Here is a 21,107-nt window from a genome sequence, read left to right as displayed (position 1 = left end):
TTACAGTTTATCTAAGTGTTAAATAGTAACACCCTCTCCAATCTTATGTATACTCGTAATCCCATATTGTTTTATATTAACATCGGCATTGAAGCTTCATCAATCTTATAATGAAATCCAAAGAAATTAATAGAAGTATCGACATTTAGATAATTTGCTATTAATTAAATGAATCCATTGAATTTTTTTTCAATTCGATGTAAACATGTAATCCCATAGTACTGCGTATCAATATATGTGTTGAATCGTTATTAATCTAAATGAAATTTAAAGGAATTGATGAAAGTATCGACATTTAGATGGGTTGAAATCTAAATGTTGCTAATAGTTGTTTATAGGACAAATTACATAAATCACATACTTTTAAGGCAAAATTACAATCTATCCCTTAAAAGTTTATAATTATAGAAATCCCTCAAACGGATATAATAATATAAGCGCTAATACATTAATATGATGTGCGAGATACATTAATCGTTAAGTAAGATACATTACATTTTATACATGATACACTAATCTGATGCGCGAAAATGAGGGAGTTTGGAAATTTGTAAAACTTATAGGAGATAATGGTATTAAGTAAACTAAAATGAAAAATTTCTGTAATTTTTCCTTGTTTATATATGTCATTTCCTCTTATTGGGCCTACCAACATGCCTATAGACAAACTTTAGAGAGGCCCAAAGAAGTCGTCTAGTCCAACCCGGAACAAAAAACAAATCTTCTCCAATTCCCTTTTTTTCTCTGAAACCCTAACACACACTTTCTTCTCTCCCGATCAAAAATCTTCTCATCAATGGAGATTCTCTCTTAAAACCTGAAAGTATCTTCATACTTACTCATTTTCCTCTCTTCCTCTCCTGCATTTCTGCGAAAAGTTGCAGATTTGTACGTCCCTGGCGTGTTTCTGCATATATTGGTAAGGTTTTATTGCTTTTTTTAACATAATTTTGCTGTTGTTGCTGCGGATTGCTCATTTTTTTAGCTGTATTCCTTATTTTTTGTTTTTGCTGGTTTTTGAATTGTTTGATTTGCTTCTCTGTTTGTATCATCTGTTTCTATATATATTGGTAAGCTTTTGTTATTTTTAATCCTTTTTTGCTGTTGTAGCTGCGGAAATTTCATGTTTTAGCGTTACCTTTTAGTGTACTGCTGTGTTCTTCATTCTACCTTATACTATGTAACTCTGTGCATTGACCCTAATTGAACACTAAGATATTAGCTTCAATAAAAGAACTTCACTAAATATTTGCCATCAGATGTCTGGCTTGGGAATTCGTTATGTATGTTTGTATGTGATTCCCTATTTAATACACGATTTAAGATGGTTTATCTGTTCATTTTTTCAATACTCCTTTTCCTTTAAAGAAATCCCGCACTGGAAACAGCAAATGTCGTAGACCTGGGAGGACTTTATGTGGGTATATGCAGTTTGAAGTTTAGATTGTTTAGCTGGTGCCTGCATTCTCCATCCTTTTAAATGAAAAGAACCTTTGGAATGATGATTATGGAGTAATCCATCTGATTTCAAGCTGATGCGTTACAAGAAAACATAATGATTATTTTATTTTATTTTACTAAATAGGCAATAAGATAGTATAACGATTGCCTTGTAGTATGACTTGCTGCTAATAGTCTTTCTATAACATGACACCCTGTTATCATTTTCTAATAATTTATCTCACCTGCTGTATCTGTATACTCGTATTGGTGGGTAATGCTTTCTGTCAAGTGACTGACTGCTTTAGCCAATTGTGAAACTGACTTGATTATTTTAATTGGAAAGCCTTGGTGGTTACCAGTATTCGGAAGTTAGTCACCAAATTCTGTATCTTATATTTGTGTTAGCAAGACGATGAAGATTGAATTAATCGGAGTCCGGAGATGATCCCTGTATCGTCTTGCCTGTGAATTGGATAAGCTGACTGCCCTACGCAGGAAGTTTTGTGAAATTTTAGGGAAAGGAAAACAAAGTCTAAAATATCCCATGAATATATTCAAAACAGCCAGAACTATTCAATGATTTTTCTTTTTGCTGTTATTTGGATTGTTTGATTTGTTCATCTATTTCTACATGTTTCTACATGTATTGGTAAGGCTTTATTGCTTTTTAATCATGATTTTGCTATTGTAGCTGTGGAAAGCTCAGGTTTTAGCTTTATTTAGTGATTTTTTCTTTTGCTGGTTTTTGAATTGTTTGATTTGTTAATCTGTTTGTAACATATGTTTGCACATGTATTGGTAATCTTTTGTTATTTTAATCATTTTTTGCTGTTGTAGCTGCGGAAAGCTCATGTTTTTGTATTCAATTATTTTTGTTTTTGCTGGTTTTTGAGTTGTTTGATTTGTTCATCTGCTTGTATCATGTGTAAAATTGAGTGTGCTATTTTGATTCTTTTTTAATTAATTTTTTCCATTGATTTACATGTTTTTGTTTTTTATCAAATAGTTGAATATACAATGCACATTCGTTTTGTCCACTTTGGACCTTTTCTTGCCATATGTTTTGGTGTGGTTCAATTACTGCTCAAGTATATCTCTCTGTATCATTTGTATATTTTGTTTTTTTGTTGCTAAAAGATTTCTAATGTAGGTAGTTTGTATCATTGTGATGGGGAGTAGATTGGGAAGAAGAGTTGTGAACTTCGCAAATCTTCCGATTAAACTTCTCATGCCTTCCTCTTTCTCCAACATCACTGAGATCTCCCTCAAAACCATCCCCTCTGCTTCCAAGGTAACATATCTTAATAATATTTATTAAACTACAACAAGAACTACCCTTCAATCTCAAACTAGTCGTCGATATTTCAAGTGTTAGAGCAAGTAAAATTTTGGGACCTTCTATCTTTAGGTTTTATTGCCCTTTGAAAGATTAATGTGCCTAAAATTTTCAAAGTCTGTATTCCAACTTGGCATTTTTATAAAAAGGATCTTGAGACTTCCATAACTTATTGGATCTGATCTGCCTGTCTAGTTTTTATGTTACCTTGTGGTTGTTCGAATTGCTCATTTTGAATCTGTTTCTGTATGAAATGATTCCATTTATTTTAGTGTTACTTTGAGGTTGTTCAAATTGCTTATTTCAAATCTGTTGCTGTATGAATAATGACGGGTTGGATGGGAACTGGGAAGTGATGAATTGTTTGTTTGCAATTCCCTTGTGCTTCTTCCTGTTGTTTGATGTTTCTCTTAGCCCATCTGCGAAGCTGCTTAATATACTGCCCAATGTGCTGTCATCCTTTTGTTAATTCTAATTCGCCTGATTTGGGTCTTAGTATGGTGATCGTGCAATAGTTATATAGATCTTACCAGTTAAATGTTTGCATAGATGATTAGTTCTGCTTGTAGTATGAATTCAGATATCTGCCTGCGAAGTCTTGCATTTCTTGGTTACTGCAAAAATGAACAGAAATCTTTGCATATTGCTCGGAGGGGATCTACATTGCACACCAAGTAGTATTGGAAATTGTTCTCGTGAAAATAAATCGCTCTCTGATCTCTGCTCTTTTATTCTTAGAAGCTTTCTTGTTTTCTAGAATAAGAAGTGATGGTGAAATGTGTGTTTTTGGAGTTGTAGGTGAACTAACTTTAGGTCACATGGTGATTTGGGTTAATCACTCATTGTCTCTCATGCTTTTTTCTCAAATGATTAGACTCCTGTCATGAAATCTTTCAGTGAAAAATGTCTATATTTCCCTCATGGTGCAAGTATATAATTTCTTATTTGATGCTAGAAATGCGTAATCTTGCTATTTGGTGTTGAGTGCATCAGCTATATGAATTATTCTTGAACTTTTATGTATAGATTGAGATAAAAAGGGTTTTGGAGTCCCTCTACGGCTTTGAAGTTGAAAAGGTCCAAACCCTTAACATGGATGGAAAGAAGAAAAAGAGAGGTGGGCTGTTAATTGCTAAACCAGACTACAAAAAAGCTTATGTTACTCTTAGGAATCCATTATCTATATCGCCGGACCTTTTCCCTATCGGAGTGATCCAAGAGGAAAAGAAGAATATGAGCAAGAAATCTAAGTCTAGCATTGTTGAGGATGATGAACCTAAGAAGATGCATTGGCTTGACGAGAAGAAAGATGGAAGGAATCGGTCAGAGATGAGATTCGGTCGTGGCCGTGACCACCGTAGTGGACAACGTTCAGACGTTGGCCGCGATCGTGGTGGAGAACGTCGTGATGTTGGCGCTGCAGCAGCAAAGTTTCCTTGGAGCAGTATGAGGTCTTATGCACCTAGGTAGATCAGTATTTTTGGTGCGGCTAAGTAGATTATCTTTCTCTTCGGAATAATTGAATTTGTATCAATGTATGCTTTGCATCATTGGCATTTTGTTTAGTATAATTATAATTGAATGTTGCTAGTTTAATTCCAACAAGTTACATGGAGTTTTATCGGTTTTTCTTGAAGCAAAATTGATGCACTCTTGAATAATCGTTTTTCTTAAGCCGAGGTGCAATTAGAAATAACCTCTACCGTACCTTTGTGAAGTAAGGTCGGTCTGCATATACTCCACCCTTCCCAGTCTCCGCTTATGGTTGTTGTTGTAAATTGAAAATGAGAAGCAACAATCAAAAGATTGAATCCCTAAAATTTTGCACAAAAGGACATATATATTACTTTTTGTAAAACCAATAATCTAATCTATGCTATTATTTTAACAACACCCCTAATTCAAGAAAATTTAAAATGAACAGCATTTTGCGTTCTTATTATTAATTATTATCATAATGACAGTTTATCTAATTATCAAATATAACAATAATTTACTTAAAATATTCGCGATATAGTGTATTGATTTACTCTCTATCAGTGTAAATAGATATAGTGTGAATTGATACACGGGTACAAAGCAAATTGATACAGTTCTTAGAGAACATCTATGTAACAAATAAATAAACCCTTAATTCTCATTATGTATTGTATTTTTTAAAACCTCTCGCCTTTTCAAATAACGAGGGTTTCACTCGTTATAGAACTTGACCAAACATCTTACGACACGAGCTGACGACACCACACAACACCTATAAATGTATATAGTACATAAACCTCAAAAATTTGGGCGCTAATTACATTCTATCATGAAAGTTTCTCAAATTACAATAATTTTGAATTTTTCAGAATTCGCGGATACATAATTTATATATCATATATATAACTATAAATCAGATTTATACTGATTTAAGTTTAAAATAATTGAGGTTATGTATCAACAATAATATTTATACCAGATATATTGTACACAAACAAAGTTATAATATATCTGATAGATATGAAGTGATGTATCCCAATGTTAAAGAGAGAAAGAAGGAAAAATGAGACTTTCGTACTTAATTCAAATGGTAGAAATTTTTAAAAATTATGTTATTTTACGTCGTATAATAACGTATTGGGCCTACCAACAAGCCTCTAGGCCTATAGACAAACCTTAAAAGAGGCCCAAATAGACTTTCTTATACAGGAAGTCGTGATCCGTTGACTCCAAGTACTATTTAACACCCCCAGCGTTCAATACACGAAGCAAAAAAAACAAATTGCCCTAGCTAGAAATTCTTCTCCAATTCCCTTTTTTTCTCTGAAACCCTAACAACACTTTTTCTCTCTCCCGATCAAAAATCATCTCATCAATGGAGATTATCGCTTAAAACCTGAAAATATCTTCATAATTGATCATTCTCCTCTCTCCCTCTCCTGTATTTCTCAACATATCCAGCGAAAAGTTGCAGATTTGTCCGTTCCTGGCGTGTTTCTGCATATATTGGTATTATTTGTTGCTTTTTTTGAACGTTTTTATGCTGTTGTAGCTGCGGATAGCTCATATTTTAGCGTTATTCAAAGATTTTTGTTTTTGCTGGTTTTTGAATTGTTTGGTTTGTTTATCTGTTTCTACATATATTGGAAAGCTTTCGTTGTGTTTTAAATTGTGTTTTTGCTATTGTAGCTGCGGGAAGCTCAGGTTTTAGCTTTATTTAATGATTTTTGTTTTTGCTGGTTTTTGAATTGTTTGATTCGTTCATCTGTTTCTGCATATATTGGTAAGCCTTTGCTGTTTCGTTATTGGTTTTGCTATTGTAGCTGTGGAAAGTTCATGTTTTAGCGGTATTCAATGATTTTTGTTTTTGCTGGTTTTTGAATTGTTTGATTTGTATATCTGTTTGTATCATGTGTAAACTTGATTGTATCATCTGTTTCTACATATATTGGTAAGCTTTTGTTGTTTTAAATCGTTATTTGCTATTGTAGCTGCGGGAAGTTCATGTTTTAGCGTACTCAATGATTTTTGTTTTTGCTGTTTTTTTTTCTGGTAAATATTTCACGTGGACACAGTCATATGTCTATTTGCCACTTCTTTCTATAGACTTTAGATCCTTGTTTATTAGTAATTCCTTTGAGATGTGACATTTATTTGTCTAATAATTGGAACATTTTCTTGTTTAAATGTCATTGTAAGATTCTACCCTTAGTTGGAACATTTTTGTATTTGTAGTGGGTTTTTTCTTGCTGATTGCTTTTGTTAAACATGATTTTAACAATCACCGTTGATGTGATTTGTTTCCTTTCTTACAGATTGGCTTTAGCTGAAGTTTTCCCAGTCTGCATTACCTCATCATGGCTTCACTGGATATGACCCTGGATGATATGATAAAAAGTAGGAGAAATACCGAGAGGGGTGGCAGGGGTCAAGGCAGGGCCCGGCGTGGAAGAGGGGCAGGGGGATCATTTAGAGGTGGACCATTTAGAGGTGGAAGGACAACGGGAGCTCCTCGTAGAGGGCCACTTGGCGTTAATGCTCGGCCATCAGCTTACACCATTGCCAAGGCAAGCTCAAAACTATTGGAAATCTTATGATTTCATAGACACATCTGATATGCTTTATGAACCCAACTGAAGGTTCTCTGCTTTTGTTTAGTTGACGTACAAGTGACTCTTGATTTTTTTGGTTCCAAGGAGAAGTCCACTTTGGTTCAGCCATAATAAGCTGTTCAACTGTAGTGCAATTGTTGATGATCTTTGAACTTTCTCCTTACTAGAGGATTTCTGATGGATTTTGATTTAAGTGGGAGATTCAGGTGGCCCTATTCAGGCAAATCACTTCTTTGTAGCATGCTTCTTGGGGAGATTCATTAACTGAAAATTTAAGAGCCTTCACACCATTTAAACATCCCTAACCCCTAAATGTATAGAGATTAGAGGGAACTTTCTTAACCGTCTGTTATCCTTATGGTTCCAAGGAGAAGTCCACTGTGGTTCAGCCATAATAGCTGTTCAACTGTAGTGCACTTGTTGATGATCTTTGAACTTTCTCCTTACTAGAGGTTTTCTGATGGATTTTGATTTAAGTGGGAGATTCAGGTGGCCTATTCAGGCAAATCACTTCTTTGTAGCATTTAAACGTTCCTAACCCCTAAATGTATAGAGATTAGAGGGAACTTTCTTAACCGTCTGTTATCCTTATTGTCTAGTAGCAATTGCTCTAGTTTCTCATTATTGGTTTAAAGAGGGAGTTTGTGGCTGTCTTCATGAATTCTACTTGCATTTTGTGGAATTGCTAAGGGACAAGATCTTCTGTTACCATCTCATTTCAAGGCCTTTTTGCAAAGGTGGCTTCATTTGAACATCAGAACTGGAGCTCTTACCTTTTTGCTTAAGTACCTGATGTGCAGTGGGTCAAATCCTTTAACTCCCATCTACACTTAATTCTGCATCGTTGACTTCTCTTTTGCAATTAGATTGCATTTTTTGAGCAATTCAACTTAACTGGAAACTACTGCTAGTGCGATGGAACTTTGATGAAATGATCTACTGTCGAAGAATGGTGAATTTATCTAATTGTTTGGTAGCATGCTGACTTTTACTTTCACACCTGTTAATCTTTCCGGCATGCTTGCTTCAGACTTTCCGCAGAACCAAGAATTTGCCATGGCAGAATGGTTTGTTTGAAGATAGCCTTAGAGCTGCAGGACTGTCATCAGTATTGGAGAGTGGCACAAAGTTATATGTTTCTAATTTAGACATTGGAGTGACAAATGAAGATATAAGGGTACACCTTGAGCTTGTCTTTTCACATTATACACTCCTTTGCAATAGATGTCTTTGAAGATTTGTTAAAACCAGTCTTGAAACACAGGAACTCTTTTCGGAGATGGGAGAACTAGTACGATTTGCAATCCACTATGACAAAAATGGACGTCCAAGTGTAAGTTTTTCTGCTCTTCATTTTGTATTATAATGTTTTCAAGATCTTTTTACTTGCTAAGTTGCTATATGTTTATTAATACAAATGAATCTGTTTATTTGCTGTTTAAAGGTAACACTATAAGAATTTGTGTGTAGTATTATTTAATGTGGAAGAAAGAAACATGATTGAATTATAACAAGATGAGAGGAGGAGAATGAAAAGGAAGAATATCACCAGCAGTTCGCTGATGAAGTTCTAAGAAAGTTAAAGTTGTGCGAAGATTGGCATGGCTGTGAAAGGCATAGAAGAATAGATCTACTTTAAGATGTCAAAAATTTGAACTACTAGCTCTTGGGAGATTTGGTTAAAAGAATTTGATATAATAGAAGATCTATAATTAATTGCTATGTCTCTGTAAATTTTAATGGACCCTTTGTCTCCTGTTATTTGTTTCAAGACCTTCAGTTGTGGATTAATTGAATATACTAATTCTTAGTCGCATGCTGCTGGTTTACTCTTGGTAGGTCTTTCATTGTTATATTACCTCTGCAGAAAATAAAATAGGCACTATCTCAATAGAACCATATATTCTCACATATAGATTTGCAGCAGTAAGCTATTTGGTAGTAGCATTTGTCTTGAGTTCATAGTAGTAGTTTGGTTTTACAAACTGCATATCCCCTTCCTTTTAAGGGTGGAAATTTCCTTGTATCTGACTTGTAAACATGGTATGAAATTACGCAAGAAGAGAGTTGAAGTTCTTTAGCCTTAACTCTCTAGTATTGTATGAAATCACATTTACTGGTCGAAATCAAGATTTGAAGACCCATGAAAAATATATTCTCTGATTAACTTGGTAGTATTTGATTAACTTGGTAGTATTAAATTATAGTTATTAAGGGGGTTTGAAGGTATCCCAAAGGCTGTCAAATTGATTATGGATATAATTGCAAGCGGTTTTAGCAAAGTGGGACCATTGAAAATGGCCTACAAGTCCCTGTCACTGGTTTTCTAGAAAGCGCTACTCTCTACTCTTTAATATATGTGTTGACATTTATTTTTGAAGGTTTTTTTTCCCTTGAAATAATAATGTCAAATCAAATTTTTGTCCTTTTTTGGTTATCATGTAGTAGTATTCAGGAAAAAGAAGTAGAAGCTATTAAACATCTAGTAGCACATGTCCGTAGTTGCATACATATGCAGATGTGTATTTGTTGCTTAGGTCTTTTGCTATGAGTTTCAATATTTGGACTCAATGTTTCTGAATTTTATAATGCTAGTCTGTGTGGTTTTAGTTGTGTCCTCAAATGTGAAGTTGATCTTATCTCAACTTTCAGGGCGCTGCTGAGGTGGTCTTTGCCAGAAGAAGTGATGCATTCCAAGCTCTTAAGAGATATAACAATGTGCAGTTGGATGGCAAGCCTATGAAGATTGAAATAGTTGGTTCCAACCCAGAAATTCCTTTGTCAGCTCGTGTAAATGTAGTTGGAGGAACCAACCGGAGGAGGACTGTTGTTATGGCGTATGTTAATCTATTGGCCATCTCTTTCTTTGGCCTGAGAATATTTTTGTTTCATGTTTGTGTATGTTTGAATGCCAACTGTGTGTGCTTACATACTCAAAGCTCTTTGTGTATAAGCATCTTACCAAAGGGTTTGTGCAAATGTTTGTTCTTTCTTTGAGAGTTGAATTTGTACTTCGATTTCTGCAGGCCGGGTGGTCCAGCTCGTGGAAGAGGAGGTGCTACTAATCGTGGTTCTAGGTAAATTTCTGATGTGGTTTTACTTGTTTGACGAGCTGTGCTTGTGTTCCTATTATAAAGTCAAAGATACATGTATTTTTCTTTTAAACATAAACAAACAAAGAAAAATACATGTATAAATACAGACCGGTAGAGATGTTCAGTGTGAGCTGCTTTTCATGGTTGCATGTTAATAGCATGTGTGTAACCTGGATTTCATTTTTCCATACAGTCAAAGGGGCCGTGGTGGTTTTAGAAATGCACCTGGACGTGGTCGAGGTGGCGGTGGCGGTCGTGGTTGGGGTAGAAGTCGTGGCCGTGGTGGTAGGGGAAGTAACAGGGCCGCTGATAAGTCAGCTGAGGATCTTGACAAGGAGCTGGACAGCTACCACGCCAATGCTGACGCCATGCAAACTTAGATGTGTCACTGCTATAACTTGTGACTTAACTAGAGGAACCGAAGAACCGATCAAGTCTACTATCTCTGTGTATCCCGTCACCAAACTCATGCTTTCCAGTTGTAGTTTCTTACCGTTTATGATTGTACGATAAAGGGATTGTTTGATGAATGCTTTCTAATCCCCTAATGAACGAATCGTAAATAGAGTGGTTTATTTGTCTTCCCATGTTCCTTTACAATTGAAGTTCTGCTTGAATCATGCGCAAGGTAATTTATATTGTTCAATTGTACTCTATCCATTTGAGGAGATAAAGTGAATTGAATGAGTATTGAGTGAACACAATAACGTATTCAGTAAAATCATTTGCATATTGATAATTTGATGATGATTTTTTTAAGTGTGTGATGGAAGTTGTTGAGTGAGGGGTTTGGGAATTAATGGGGGATACTTATAGGCACGGAGGAACGAGTCAGGATTTGAAGTTTAAGAGTTTTGAATTTCAGAGGCAGCTATTTCAGACAGAAAGAGAGTATAATAATTGAGTTCACAATAAAAACATTAAAGAATTGTGTAAAAGTTACTAAATTCATCTGAAATCATAAATTTCACTGTTGATACAGATGGATTTATATTCGTAACGTGTAAGTTGGAGAGCTCTTGACTTTAAATAATCACTCTCTTGAATTTCTAAATTTTCCATGTGATACAGTGTCAATTACTTTTTGGGTACTCTTATGTTAGTTTATTGTGTGTTGATATTTTGATATTATGAGTTAACAACTAACAACTTGTTTGGATGGTTGTTATATGAAGAATGACCTTGTAATATTATTAACAAAGTAGGATATGGGATACAAATTATTATGTATAAAAAAAAGGTAAGGTAAGGATAACATAATGTAATAAGCAAAGTCCAATGAGAGAAAAAAGGTAAACACAACCACACCAAATTGGTCGTCACATAGAATGAGACTTGTTGTGGTTACATAACGATGAATTTAACGATGGACAGAGGAAAAATGTCAAGCAATTGACAAAGTGAAGAGGATATGATCAGTCATAAATTTAAACACATCATCATAGGAGCAAAAACTATACAAAAACATTTCACAAACAAAACAAATAAAAATGCAATTACAACCACTTATCATTTCTTTCTGTTTCTATATTCCCCTCTTTGGGGCTTTAGAATTGTACATTCTAATTCAGATATATTGTTTTACATAAGAAAAATGTACAAATAATTGAACAAGAATAATACTTTTCTTCAATCATCACAAAAAAATTGAAGAAAAAAAAAATAAGAAGAGAGAGAGCACCTTCAAAGGGAGTTGTCATTCAGTACTACAACTTGCTTCTTTGTTCAATGTCAACTTCCCCGTTTCATCTTGCGCGAAAAGCTTTTCAACTACATCGTTCCAGTTAGTTCTTGCATCGGTGGAATGGCTTGTACTTGTGGATGCATCTTCGATAAGAGAAGCCGTCTCTGTTACTCCTCGCGCTGATTCTTCCTCTTTATGTACTGATAGTTCCTCATCTGTGTCTGTTGGCACGGCATGTGGAATATTTAAAGTGACAGCTCTTTCTAATGCCTTCTTGTGTTCTTTTTCTAGTGTGTGCTGCCTTACAATTTTCTGCACCGGTGGTGGAGCTGTCGGTGCCTCAGCACTTGTAGCCTCCTTGAGTCTCTGCAGGGAAACATATATTTCTTCAACAAACATTTTCAAGTAAATCAAAATGACTTTCTAGGATATGGAAACATGGCAGCGTTTGGCACACTTATTCTGCTCCTTTGGGATCTTAGGAATTGAATCAAATTCACGGAAACTTAGCACATAGACAGTCTAGTTTCACCTACATATGGAACAGTCATGGAGTGGGGTGTGTTTCTATTGTTCAAACTTGATAAGGCAAGACCAACACAAAGAATGAAATTCTCGAACTAATACCAAATAAAGCCGTGCAGTGAAAACTAGATAGCTGCTATGCAGTTAAGCTACTAGGTGAATTTAGAGATAAGCGGGCATTGTTTTGTTGGCCTTGGGAGAAATGCTATTATACCCCAAAAAAATTATGACTTTATAACAAGGAGGACACCCTGGATAACCATGAAGTTCATTACGCCTTAGAGGCTCATATGTCAATGTTCCCTTTTTCCCTTAAATGTTATCATATTTACTTGTGAAAACTGATATTTGAAGGGGGAAAAGACGCAGCTCGCTTCTTTTCTGATCCGTTAAAAAATGCCTAACATTAGGCTAGTCTCTTTTGAACTCTTCAGGCTTGCAGTGAAGGTAAGACATTTAACTCACATGTTTGATCAAAATGAAATCATTAATGATGATGTTGTTCTCTTTTCAAATGGAAAAATATCCAGAAGTCACTTACCGCTAACGCCTTCTCTGATTCTCTTTGTATCCAAATAATTCCATGATCAGATGTTGCATTGCATGACAGCACAATATGCTCAAATCTTCCATCAACTGGGATGGCAGTTCTAACATCTGGAGGGAATCTCCCACATCTGTCAAGAAACAAAACGTGATTAAGAAAAAGTAATGAAGCATCAATGTCACAACATCAGCGAATTGATCTTAGTGCCAGGGTAAATCAATTATAAACTGGCTTTCTAAAATTTTACCCAAGAGCTCAGCTTCCAAAGAAGTTGCAACAAAAAAAGATCTCTTTTTCTTTTTGCTTAGAATAGAACAAGCAGCGGTCAACACCGGGTACCCCCAAGATTTCGTTATGAATGAGATACATAATAGCAGTAAACAATCTGTTCAATAACTCTGAATCTAAGCATAGTATCAAATATTCCCTCCGTTTCAATGAAGGTGTGTGACTAGGCACCGAGTTTAAGAATAAAAGGAAGACTTTTGAAACTTGTAGTCTAAAATAAGTCATAGATGTTAGTGTGTGTGTGTGACTATCAATCATCTCATTAAGCGTAAAATTGGAGATTAAAGTTAAAATTGTTAGTAAATATAGAAATGTGTCATTCTTTTTTTTTTGAACATGTAACAAGAAAGGTGCCTTTCTTTTGGGACCGACTAAAATGGACAGAGTGCCCTATAAATTGGGATAGGGGAGTACAACACAATGAGCAGTAAAGTTCAGTAAGTAATGATCTCAGATCGCAGCATGAGAAAAATTAAAGACTTTGGCTCCACTCTCGGGCAATTCATAATGCACTTGAGAAGAAAAAGGTAAACACGCACTAATTAAAAAGTTTAAGCTAAAACTTTTGGAATGTAAGCAATCAGGTCTGGTAAAGTACTTAAGTCTGTTAACATAATGGCTATGTGTCCAATCATTACCCTCCATGTATGACACAATTAAGAAAATCACATCAGGTGATTTCTAGTTGAACTAAAACTAAAAGCTTCTGAACGATGGGAATTTAAAGGCAGCATTCATCAGTAGAGAATGGCAATCATGGTAGGCAATAGCAATACAAGAACTCTGTCTGACCAGAAATTTGGATGCTTAGATGGTGTATATCAGTTAGCTAGACTAAATGATTTGACTTGTGTGAACTTCTCTGCTTGTTGACTTAGTAAAAGGTATACAACTACACCTCCATGCCTACAACAACAATAATATACCTAGTGTAATGACATAAAGTGGGGCCTGGGAGGGTATAGTGTATGCAGACCTTACCCCTATCTTGGAGGTAGAGAGGTTTCCAATAGATCCTCAGCTCAACGAAAAACAGTCCAAAGCAGCACGGTAAAAAGAAATAACAGAAGTGAAGAAGTCATGGCAAAATTCTATAGACAACAAGACAAATCATCATGAACAGTAATCACAAGTAAATAATATGATAATCAAAGTACATAAAACAACAGATAGCAACCAAACTCAAAGTATAATAAACTACAAATGTAATACTACGAGTACTAGTATGGAAGGATAAGCAAACACCTTCCATGCCTCTTCTACGAACATTAGATCTGAATCAAGCAAAGATGAATATCAGCAGTTAAATATTTTGTTACATGCCCTAGTGACTGTACATGCTTACAAGTTCTTCTAGGTGTCTTTAGTCCAGAAGTGTCATTAGCCTTTCTTTTCTAGAATTTCAATCAGTGAGAGGAGCATCAAATTTTGATGCAAGGCTAAATCAATTCTAGTCTGCATTGCTCTATTAGCTTGGAAATAGCAACAGGAACTAGCATAGTAACATATTTCAAATATGAAAAGTTTCAGTAACATCTTGAATAGTTCAAAAATGCTTCTTAGTCCAAGACGTCAGGTGGTATGTTGTGGTTGCCAAAGTCACTAAGTGAGGTCATATGTCTGAACCTATTGATGCGAAATTCTAAAATTTTATCCTTGGAGCAACGGAGAAGCGCTCTGCGTTTCGACGTGTGACAGGGTGGGAATCTTGGAACCAGCCACTCCAATGAGGAGGTAAGGGTGTCTAAAAAGTAAATCCTCTTCAGAGATCATAAAAGTAAAAACTGCCTGAAAATAGTGCAGAATAGTAATATCAATATTTGAATGTGATTTACCTGCAAAATCTTCTTTCAACGACGTGATACATTCGACCAGGGGCATATAATCTTCTTGGATCTCTGAGCTTCCTACCTTCCGGTATGAAGGTATCTCTCAAGCACACCAAAAATAACAAGCATGGTAAACTGTTGAAAGCATCAATGCCCAGTTTAAGAGATACTTAAAACAATTCATCCATAGCAAAAAAGGTATGAAGGAATTTAGGAAACTCAAGGGCTTCGCTCTGCACCCAAAGAGTGTAGATAATTGAACTAACCAGAAGACGGATTTGAATATATCTTCCAGTGGGGTGGGTGTTCGTGGTAAGAAATCATCCTGAAGAAGAAGAAGCCAGAATAGACGTGTTAATTCAGAGAACAAGATTGTGTCATGAAGTTCCATTTAGCAATAAGGAACAAATCAACGCCTCATTTATTGCCTTCATGGCGTTCAGCCAGCAATATTTAAATTCCCAGATAAAAACAGCACAAACATCGTTTGGGTAATTATTTTACTGCAATATCCTTAAAGTGTGACTGCCCCATCAATTAAATCTAAAATATCCAGTAGCTGACAGAAATGATTGAGCATGACACCGATAATGGCCGATCCATCTTAGTAAGCAGCCTGAATCAGCAGTGTTTGGTCTGAGTCAAAGAGCAGAGGCTGTTCCAATTCCGGTCAGTGGATTGACCAAAATTTCCCTTGCTATACATACCATTTTGTTTATTCATTTTTTCTTAGAATGGATTTTAACTAACAACTGCTCTGGTCCATCAGAATAAGAAGTTGAAGCGCACTAAACACATGAAAAGCACATACAACTGTCCCTTCTTCCACTCTAATGGCTTCAAATTCCCCCTCGTTATCGAAAGTTGAAATATTTAGATCCAATTCTTTATTCTGTATTGTCTTAACGATATGAGTTGTAAGAGAAAACTTCAACTGGTATAACCAACTGAACAGAACAAGATAGGATTTAGACAGAATGAATTGAAATGAGCTAGTTTTTGGGACAAGAGGAACTTTATGCTAATTTGACAAAAAAACTGACCATTTGGAAGTGTCAAATAGTCTGACTTTGCATTTCGGACTATGTCCCAAGTCATGATACCTGTAATATATTTGTTATAAGCTTATTATGCAAACTTTAATCTACATTAAGTTGGTCGCTGTATAGAAGAACTAAAAACTGCCATAGGATAGTGCATCTGTCTCCTAAAGTTCATCTAATGACTATCATACACAACTCCTGCCCTATAAAATCCTGTAAAAACAAGGTACCAATGATAGACCCTCGGCTCAAAAGAAGTGCAGACAAAACAGGATAAAAAGGAAAACACAGACAACATAATAACAAAATAAAAAGAGCTAGTGAGAATAAGATACTACGCTAATGCAAAATACTACTACTAAAGGGATGCAAGACTAGGACTTCCCAGGGGATCACCCATCCTACTACCACTATATATACATGCCAACACATCTTGACAAAAAGACAAACTATAAACAAAAGAACACATTTATCTGCAATAAATATAAGGACGGGATGATAATCAAGGCAGTCTCAACGCATTTTCATCATCCACTCATCACAAGGTGATTGCGATAAATTCCTAAAGGAATCAGACATCCAAAAAAATTCAATCCGCTTCTACATTTTAGGACTTATAAGTTATCAGCATCAAATTTCGATCTCTTCCTCTAGCCTCCTAATGCCCAAAATTATTACTAGCTAAATCAACAGACTGAACATACATTTTAGTCTAAATCACACTAAACAGCATATCCAACATTTCCAATCACAAGCTAATATACAAAATATTAATCAAGCAGTAATATTTTTCTGAATATGTTGCTAAAGCATGATTGTAACAAATTAGAATAGGCAAATCAATGACGACTAAACCAACTCACCTGCAAAACCACTGAATGGATAACATCAGCATATTTAACAGCCAAATTGAGTGACATACACCTAGCAGGAGCAACAGCATAGCAACGGAGTAAACTCCTTGGAATACCCCCTAATCTATCCCCGTGATTCGCCACAATTATAGTCAACAATGATGCAACTCCAGAACCCAAAGAATGTCCAACAAATATCATCCTGTAACTCTTCCCATTCTCAACCCAATGCCTTTTCAAAGTCTCGGATTCTTTATTCAACATCCATATTGCTGCCTTCAACAACCCATGATGCACATACCCACCATCAAACATCTGCTTCCCAAGCTTATTATCCATCAAGACTTTATAATCACTTTCTTTAACCAAATTTAAACCCCTAATGGCTACAACAATCTCATGGTGCTCATGATCAAGGTAAATCAAATAAGGTGGAGCATTACCTGTGGGAAAAATAAACAATATTAAATGAAAATATTGTTGGAAATAAATGGAAAAGAAGCAATATAATTTTTTATGAGTAAATGCACACAGTGGCGGAGCAAGAAATTTACATAAGGGGATTCAGAAATACTAAAATATCACACCACCTATGATTTGAACCAGCAACTTAAACTAATTTTTGAACCCCCTTTTAACACTATAGAAAAATTTTCTCCAACATTTTTTTCCCTTTTTGCACAATATCATTTTCCGGCAAAGGGATTCAATTGAACCCCCTTGTAACTAGCTCCTACCCTACATGTATCATTTTTTCCCTATTGTATTGTAAATAATAAGCAAAGACAAAATAAGAAAAAAAAAACAAGGTAACGACGCGATCACACCAAATCGATCGCTACATTAAATGGAACTTTTTCTCTAACTTATCAACGATGGAATTAATGATACAATACAATAAAATTTTCGCATCAATCAAAACAAACATTGTATTCAAACTAACAACACAATACGATACGATAGGTAGCAACCATCCAAACAAGGTGTTAACGACAGATGTAATGATATGATTAACAATCCAAACAAACATGGTAGTCAAACAAACAACACAATACAATAGGTAACAACCTTCCAAACAAGCTGTTAACGAACCATTCAATGATACGATTAAGTAACAATCAAAACAAATTGTATTTGAATTGTAGGTAACAACCATCCAAACAAGTTCAGTCGTGTCTAACACTGTCCTAAGAAACTATTTCAGCAATGCGAATAAAAAATTTACCAAGTGTTTCTCGATATGCCACACGCTTCACCACCCAATTGGGGTTAAGCCTATATCCTCCTTCAGGTGGAAACTTTGGGTTATGAAGATCATCTTCATAAACAGCAAGAATTGTACGGCAAAGACGAGGAATAGGTTCAAATTCATCATAGGTTGCTGGAGGCCACGTGGCACTGTCATCATTGCCTATGTAAGTACAACGTTTCCATACCCAACGCATACATCCTAAAACCACAACACACTCAAATCCACAAGCAACTGACATTAATTAAGCTTAAAGTAGAAAAAAAATCAACAATTTCTACTACTAAAGATTGTGTTTTTGAGGTTGATAAGTGGAAATTTCAAATGGGGTTGCAATAATTTACAAGAAAATGTGATGGGTTTAAGATTTTTTTGAATGAAACTGGAAAAATAATAATCAAGAATGTGTTAAAAATCTCAAATTTTTACATGGGTATACTAAAGATTGTGTTTTTTGAGATTTATAAGTGGAAATTTCAAGTGGGGTTGTAATAATTTACAAGAATATGTGATAAATTTAGGAGTTTTTTGAGTTATTTTTCCCAGATTGAATGAAACGGGAAAAATAAATCAAGAATGTATTAATTTTTGTATGGGGATGCTAAAGATTGAGTCTTTGAAGTTTATAAGTGAATTTCTAGTGGGGTTGAAATAATTTACAAGAATATGTGATGGATTTAGGATCTTTTTGACTCTTTTTTTTCCAGATTGAACGAAAAACTGAAAAAAATTCAATCAAGAACGTATTTAGAACTATTAAAAAAACCACTTATAATATTTGTATGGGGATGCTAAAGATTGATTCTTTGAGCTTTACAAGTGGAAATTTCAAGTGGGTTGTGAGGATTTACAAGAATATATATAAATATATATTTTTTGGTTTTTTTTTTTAATTGATTAAGAAGGGGAAAATGAAGAACATAATAGAGCTAAATGTGTTGTTTGGGTTGGGGTGGGGGGCTATGTGGAAATGTCACATGGATTTAAGAAATATTATGACATCAAAGATTATTTTATTTTATTTTTTCAGGGTTGAATACAGAGGGGATTGATTTGATTCTATTTTGGGTTTTGGCTTAAGGTCTAAGTATGTGGTTTGTGTTCCACTTTTTGTACTAATGATGGAATGGTCAATTGAATTGTTCTTTGTACTAATTCAGGATTAATTAGGGGCTTAGACATATACATTTGATGATTTGAAGTTGAAAGTTGATAATGGTATTTAAAAATTAAAGCGGTGTTTGATTATGCATTTTAATAATAATGGAGTATATTTAGCGTAATTTTTCAAGTGAATTCTGAAGAGCTATATACAGACTTTATTTCTATTTTAAATGGTACATAAACTATTTGCATAGACTCGTCTTAAGGATATTTTAAAAGAGCTATATACAGACTTTATTTCTATTTTAAATGGTACATAAACTATTTGCATAGACTCGTCTTAAGGATATTTTAAGAATGAAAATGATTTTTTTACTTATTTGAAAAACTTATTTTCGAAAACTAACAAGATAATTAGTCTAATACATCAAAATAATATTTAAAAAAATAAGAGTAATTTATTTATTTTTTCATATGCGTAACTTTTTAGCTTTTGGTTCAATGGCTTTGGGGGCTGCGTGAAAGCATTTGAATAATTGAGTGGGAACAAGGGAAGGGACAAATGCGCCGTGTGGTGTTTGATTTCTTCACTAATTTTCCACGCTATCAAAGTTGTATACTTCTTTTCAACAAAGTGAATATCTTTGTATATAACCTGAATTGCGATAAGATAGTTGAGATTCCTCCGTCTAAAATTAGAGATTTCGGATTTAAATTTTTTAAATGAAAAAGATTTTGTATTTATTACCCATTGTCATTCGAGGAAATGTGTCAACATAGTCTTTTATAAGTTGATGCTTATAGTTGTATATCGTTGGTCTGAGTGATAATTTGTTATTTGTTTCGTCATATAGTTTTGGACATTCTTCTTTTTCTGAGATAGCTTTTAAATTTATCAATCAGGTACATCTAAATTCTTGTTTCGCTCTATATTAGGCCTTCACTATTAACCTGTTCATATTTTAATTATCAAAACCAGGCGTGTTAGAAATGTTAAGAGTTTTACATCGTTAAACAAGATTTTAATTTGTCTCCTTATATAAGTCTTTGAAATTAAATGGACAAAAATGATCCATGACAAAAATAAATAAATTGTGTGTTCATTTTATATATATCTTTTAGATAAAATAGATACAAGTAATACCCAATTTTTAAGCAATTGAGGCTAGTCAAGATATAATTGTATGAAATTTAATTAAACGCATAGTCAATGTCTGATTTTGGTGATATTTCCATTGCTAATTCCACAATTATTCTTTTAATCTGACCATTCAACAAGTTTGAGAAGGTATTTGACTATCTACTTTTCCTATGGCCTTGGAGAAAGGGGCATTTGATATGCATACATACTGTATTTGGTAAATAAATATTTTAATTACGAATGTTCTATAGACATTTCAACTCATCTTTCACATGTTCATTAAGCATTCCAAATTACAAAATAATGATCTATACAAACATAAAATTTATATGTTACATTAGCCTCGAGTATTTATGAAACGCAATAGGGATGAGTTGGAGTGTTCAATTGCCGGTTGAGATTAAGTTAAATTGTCTAAATGTGCACTCTTAAAATTGAAGTATTTATTAACTACCTATCAAGTCTAAACTTGGTTTGTGTTTTTTTTTTTAAATTTCACTATTAAAGTGTGAAAAATAGCTTTTAAAGTCTAATATAGCAAACATTATAAAAGGATTAAGATATAAGAAGAAAAGACTCCCCACCCCACTTAATCTAGATTTCAAATTAGATGTCTTAAGTTCTTTGGTCATCATCTAGAACTTTTCAAATTCTACATTAATTTATTTCTTTGGTAAAAAAAATAGATTATTTACTTATATAATTAATAGAAAAGGAAAATACATTTGTATTGAAGATTAATATATATATATATATATATATATATAATTAAATAAATAGTTGTATGTCATTCTTTAAAAACTCAAGTTTTTAAATGAAATGATCACGTATTTTAACATAATATCTAAATGAATAAGATGAATAAAGGTCTTATGGTT

At 34.3% G+C, this 21,107-nt stretch overlaps 3 protein-coding genes across 5 annotated transcripts; 2 read left to right on the top strand and 1 right to left on the bottom strand.

Annotated features, from left to right (window-relative positions):
• Positions 1-703: 703 nt before the first annotated feature.
• On the top strand, positions 704-4,475 carry LOC102577655 (ribosomal protein L23 family protein). 2 transcript variants are annotated; one of them, XM_006364568.2, is made up of 3 exons: positions 704-919; positions 2,598-2,734; positions 3,806-4,421. In XM_006364568.2, the coding sequence occupies exons 2-3, from the start codon at positions 2,612-2,614 to the stop codon at positions 4,247-4,249; spliced, it is 567 nt and encodes a 188-aa protein (XP_006364630.1). In that variant the 5' UTR covers positions 704-919; positions 2,598-2,611; the 3' UTR covers positions 4,250-4,421.
• A 1,049-nt stretch (positions 4,476-5,524) lies between these two features.
• On the top strand, positions 5,525-10,552 carry LOC102583179 (THO complex subunit 4D). 2 transcript variants are annotated; one of them, XM_006364565.2, is made up of 7 exons: positions 5,525-5,767; positions 6,574-6,825; positions 7,901-8,047; positions 8,135-8,203; positions 9,523-9,707; positions 9,897-9,947; positions 10,159-10,552. In XM_006364565.2, the coding sequence occupies exons 2-7, from the start codon at positions 6,616-6,618 to the stop codon at positions 10,343-10,345; spliced, it is 849 nt and encodes a 282-aa protein (XP_006364627.1). In that variant the 5' UTR covers positions 5,525-5,767; positions 6,574-6,615; the 3' UTR covers positions 10,346-10,552. The 2 variants fall into 2 exon arrangements, with proteins under 2 accessions (XP_006364627.1, XP_006364628.1); XM_006364566.1 differs by lacking the exon at positions 5,525-5,767 and adding an exon at positions 6,199-6,209.
• An 898-nt stretch (positions 10,553-11,450) lies between these two features.
• On the bottom strand, positions 11,451-19,047 carry LOC102582845 (uncharacterized). Its single transcript, XM_006364564.2, has 6 exons — positions 17,961-19,047; positions 16,745-17,178; positions 15,105-15,163; positions 14,845-14,973; positions 12,716-12,851; positions 11,451-12,015 (listed from the first exon to the last, which is right to left on the bottom strand). The coding sequence occupies exons 1-6, from the start codon at positions 18,223-18,225 to the stop codon at positions 11,662-11,664; spliced, it is 1,377 nt and encodes a 458-aa protein (XP_006364626.1). The 5' UTR covers positions 18,226-19,047; the 3' UTR covers positions 11,451-11,661.
• Positions 19,048-21,107: the final 2,060 nt, after the last annotated feature.

Source organism: Solanum tuberosum, unplaced genomic scaffold, assembly GCF_000226075.1.
Source record: "Solanum tuberosum cultivar DM 1-3 516 R44 unplaced genomic scaffold, SolTub_3.0 scf00505, whole genome shotgun sequence".
Lineage (NCBI taxonomy): Eukaryota > Viridiplantae > Streptophyta > Magnoliopsida > Solanales > Solanaceae > Solanum > Solanum tuberosum.
Note: the sequence above shows the minus strand (reverse complement) of the source record. Positions and strands in the feature narration are given on the sequence as shown.